Genomic DNA, 5,000 nt, shown 5'->3' with positions numbered 1-5,000 from the left:
ACAGAGGGAGGGAAGGAAGGAGAGAGGGGAGGGAAGGAAGGAGAGAGGGGGAGGGAAGGAAGGAGAGAGAGGGGGAGGGAAGGAAGGAGAGAGGGGAGGGAAGGAAGGAGAGAGGGGAGGGAAGGAAGGAGAGAGGGGGAGGGAAGGAAGGAGAGAGAGGGGAGGAAGGAAGGAGAGAGGGGAGGGAAGGAAGGAGAGAGGGGGAGGGAAGGAAGGAGAGAGAGGGGAGGGAAGGAAGGAGAGAGGGGAGGGAAGGAAGGAGAGAGAGGGGAGGGAAGGAAGGAGAGAGGGGAGGGAAGGAAGGAGAGAGGGGGAGGGAAGGAAGGAGAGAGGGGGGAGGGAAGGAAGGAGAGAGGGGGGAGGGAAGGAAGGAGAGAGGGGAGGGAAGGAAGGAGAGAGGGGAGGGAATGAAGAACACAAAGATGACAAGTTGTAGTCTGTCTGTCAATGTATGGGTTCCTGAACATTCAGACATTCATTCATTGACAGACGGACAGACAGACTACAACTTGTCATCCTAACTCACAGGTCCTGTGTGTACTGAGGGATGTGTTCAGGTATCTCCTAACTCACAGGTCCTGTGTGTACTGAGGGATGTGTTCAGGTATCTCTCCTAACTCACAGGTCCTGTGTGTACTGAGGGATGTGTTCAGGTATCTCTCCTAACTCACAGGTCCTGTGTGTACTGAGGGATGTGTTCAGGTATCTCCTAACTCACAGGTCCTGTGTGTACTGAGGGATGTGTTCGGGTATCTCTCCTAACTCACAGGTCCTGTGTGTACTGAGGGATGTGTTCAGGTATCTCTCCTAACTCACAGGTCCTGTGTGTACTGAGGGATGTGTTCAGGTATCTCCTAACTCACAGGTCCTGTGTGTACTGAGGGATGTGTTCAGGTATCTCTCCTAACTCACAGGTCCTGTGTGTACTGAGGGATGTGTTCAGGTATCTCTCCTAACTCAGGTCCTGTGTGTACTGAGGGATGTGTTCAGGTATCTCTCCTAACTCACAGGTCCTGTGTGTACTGAGGGATGTGTTCAGGTATCTCTCCTAACTCACAGGTCCTGTGTGTACTGAGGGATGTGTTCAGGTATCTCTCCTAACTCACAGGTCCTGTGTGTACTGAGGGATGTGTTCAGGTATCTCTCCTAACTCACAGGTCCTGTGTGTACTGAGGATGTGTTCAGGTATCTCCTAACTCATAGGTCCTGTGTGTACTGAGGGATGTGTTGGGTATCTCCTAACTCACAGGTCCTGTGTGTACTGAGGGATGTGTTCGGGTATCTCCTAACTCACAGGTCCTGTGTGTACTGAGGGATGTGTTCAGGTATCTCTCCTAACTCACAGGTCCTGTGTGTACTGAGGGATGTGTTCAGGTATCTCTCCTAACTCACAGGTCCTGTGTGTACTGAGGGATGTGTTCAGGTATCTCTCCTAACTCACAGGTCCTGTGTGTACTGAGGGATGTGTTCAGGTATCTCTCCTAACTCACAGGTCCTGTGTGTACTGAGGGATGTGTTCAGGTATCTCCTAACTCATAGGTCCTGTGTGTACTGAGGGATGTGTTGGGTATCTCCTAACTCACAGGTCCTGTGTGTACTGAGGGATGTGTTCGGGTATCTCCTAACTCACAGGTCCTGTGTGTACTGAGGGATGTGTTCAGGTATCTCTCCTAACTCACAGGTCCTGTGTGTACTGAGGGATGTGTTCAGGTATCTCTCCTAACTCACAGGTCCTGTGTGTACTGAGGGATGTGTTCAGGTATCTCCTAACTCAGGTCCTGTGTGTACTGAGGGATGTGTTCAGGTATCTCTCCTAACTCACAGGTCCTGTGTGTACTGAGGGATGTGTTCAGGTATCTCTCCTAACTCACAGGTCCTGTGTGTACTGAGGGATGTGTTCAGGTATCTCTCCTAACTCACAGGTCCTGTGTGTACTGAGGGATGTGTTCAGGTATCTCCTAACTCATAGGTCCTGTGTGTACTGAGGGATGTGTTGGGTATCTCCTAACTCACAGGTCCTGTGTGTACTGAGGGATGTGTTCGGGTATCTCCTAACTCACAGGTCCTGTGTGTACTGAGGGATGTGTTCAGGTATCTCTCCTAACTCACAGGTCCTGTGTGTACTGAGGGATGTGTTCAGGTATCTCTCCTAACTCACAGGTCCTGTGTGTACTGAGGGATGTGTTCAGGTATCTCCTAACTCATAGGTCCTGTGTGTACTGAGGGATGTGTTGGGTATCTCCTAACTCACAGGTCCTGTGTGTACTGAGGGATGTGTTCAGGTATCTCCTAACTCACAGGTCCTGTGTGTACTGAGGGATGTGTTGGGTATCTCCTAACTCACAGGTCCTGTGTGTACTGAGGGATGTGTTCGGGTATCTCCTAACTCACAGGTCCTGTGTGTACTGAGGGATGTGTTCAGGTATCTCTCCTAACTCACAGGTCCTGTGTGTACTGAGGGATGTGTTCAGGTATCTCTCCTAACTCACAGGTCCTGTGTGTACTGAGGGATGTGTTCAGGTATCTCCTAACTCATAGGTCCTGTGTGTACTGAGGGATGTGTTGGGTATCTCCTAACTCACAGGTCCTGTGTGTACTGAGGATGTGTTCGGGTATCTCCTAACTCACAGGTCCTGTGTGTACTGAGGGATGTGTTCAGGTATCTCTCCTAACTCACAGGTCCTGTGTGTACTGAGGGATGTGTTCAGGTATCTCTCCTAACTCACAGGTCCTGTGTGTACTGAGGGATGTGTTCAGGTATCTCTCCTAACTCACAGGTCCTGTGTGTACTGAGGGATGTGTTCAGGTATCTCTCCTAACTCACAGGTCCTGTGTGTACTGAGGGATGTGTTCAGGTATCTCCTAACTCACAGGTCCTGTGTGTACTGAGGGATGTGTTCAGGTATCTCTCCTAACTCACAGGTCCTGTGTGTACTGAGGGGATGTGTTCAGGTATCTCTCCTAACTCACAGGTCCTGTGTGTACTGAGGGATGTGTTCAGGTATCTCTCCTAACTCACAGGTCCTGTGTGTACTGAGGGATGTGTTCAGGTATCTCCTAACTCACAGGTCCTGTGTGTACTGAGGGATGTGTTCAGGTATCTCCTAACTCACAGGTCCTGTGTGTACTGAGGGATGTGTTCAGGTATCTCTCCTAACTCACAGGTCCTGTGTGTACTGAGGGATGTGTTCAGGTATCTCTCCTAACTCACAGGTCCTGTGTGTACTGAGGGATGTGTTCAGGTATCTCTCCTAACTCACAGGTCCTGTGTGTACTGAGGGATGTGTTCAGGTATCTCCTAACTCACAGGTCCTGTGTGTACTGAGGGATGTGTTCAGGTATCTCCTAACTCACAGGTCCTGTGTGTACTGAGGGATGTGTTCAGGTATCTCTCCTAACTCACAGGTCCTGTGTGTACTGAGGGATGTGTTCAGGTATCTCTCCTAACTCACAGGTCCTGTGTGTACTGAGGGATGTGTTCAGGTATCTCCTAACTCACAGGTCCTGTGTGTACTGAGGGATGTGTTCAGGTATCTCCTAACTCACAGGTCCTGTGTGTACTGAGGGATGTGTTCAGGTATCTCTCCTAACTCACAGGTCCTGTGTGTACTGAGGGATGTGTTCAGGTATCTCTCCTAACTCACAGGTCCTGTGTGTACTGAGGGATGTGTTCAGGTATCTCTCCTAACTCACAGGTCCTGTGTGTACTGAGGGATGTGTTCTGGTATCTCTCCTAACTCACAGGTCCTGTGTGTACTGAGGGATGTGTTCAGGTATCTCTCCTAACTCACAGGTCCTGTGTGTACTGAGGGATGTGTTCAGGTATCTCTCCTAACTCACAGGTCCTGTGTGTACTGAGGGATGTGTTCAGGTATCTCTCCTAACTCACAGGTCCTGTGTGTACTGAGGATGTGTTCAGGTATCTCTCCTAACTCACAGGTCCTGTGTGTACTGAGGGATGTGTTCAGGTATCTCTCCTAACTCACAGGTCCTGTGTGTACTGAGGGATGTGTTCAGGTATCTCCTAACTCATAGGTCCTGTGTGTACTGAGGGATGTGTTCAGGTATCTCCTAACTCACAGGTCCTGTGTGTACTGAGGATGTGTTCAGGTATCTCCTAACTCACAGGTCCTGTGTGTACTGAGGGATGTGTTCAGGTATCTCTCCTAACTCACAGGTCCTGTGTGTACTGAGGGATGTGTTCAGGTATCTCTCCTAACTCACAGGTCCTGTGTGTACTGAGGGATGTGTTCAGGTATCTCTCCTAACTCACAGGTCCTGTGTGTACTGAGGGATGTGTTCAGGTATCTTGCTCAGTTTCTGGTTCGAACAGTCGACCGTCATCCCTTCACACCGGCACTTTTCAGGACAGGCCAGGTCGGATAAACAGTCCCCTCCCAGCTTACCGCGGTAGTCCTCAGTACCTAGAGGACCAACGAGATCGGGGGTTTTACAGACCCGGGACACTCGAACGCGACGGCAACACAACCACGACACGACACACACACACACACACACACACACACACACGGAGACACAGAGGGACTAGCTAGGAGGCTGGCCGTCTCGTCTTGGCATGCTGAGGCGTCTGCGGGTCGATTTCCATGGCGCTTGACGCAACCATGGTTACCTAGATACCTGCCATCACATGGTTAGATCAAGCACATTGGAACAACCTACTGTACAGGACTGGAACAGAGGGAGGGAGAGAGAGAGGGAGGGAGAGGGAGAGAGGGAGAGGGGAGAGAGGGAGAGGGGGAGAGGGAGAGAGAGGGAGAGAGAGAGGGTAAGAGGAGAGAGAGAGAGAGAGAGAGAGAGAGAGAGTGGGGAGAGAGAGAGTGGGGGAGAGAGAGAGGGAGGGAGAGAGATGAGGAGAGGAGAGAGAGAGAGAGAGAGAGAGAGAGAGAGAGAGAGAGAGAGGGAGAGAGGAGAGAGAGAGAGAGAGAGAGAGAGAGAGTGGGGAGAGGAGAGAGAGAGAGAGAGAGAGAGAGAGAGAGAGA

The 5,000-nt window shown here is 50.9% G+C and overlaps 1 protein-coding gene across 1 annotated transcript in view; it reads right to left on the bottom strand.

Annotated features, from left to right (window-relative positions):
- The window catches only part of LOC123724025 (slit homolog 2 protein-like), a gene marked incomplete at its 5' end in the record, with an annotated part of 168,906 nt that overhangs the window by 58,377 nt on the left and 105,529 nt on the right, over positions 1 to 5,000 (bottom strand). Inside the window, 1 exon segment of the mRNA XM_045712225.1 lies at positions 4,274 to 4,424. Coding sequence (XP_045568181.1) covers positions 4,274 to 4,424 — 151 coding nt within the window.

Source organism: Salmo salar, unplaced genomic scaffold (assembly GCF_905237065.1).
Source record: "Salmo salar unplaced genomic scaffold, Ssal_v3.1, whole genome shotgun sequence".
Lineage (NCBI taxonomy): Eukaryota > Metazoa > Chordata > Actinopteri > Salmoniformes > Salmonidae > Salmo > Salmo salar.
The sequence above is the reverse complement of the archived record's forward strand: the minus strand, read 5'-3'. Positions and strand labels throughout refer to the sequence as shown.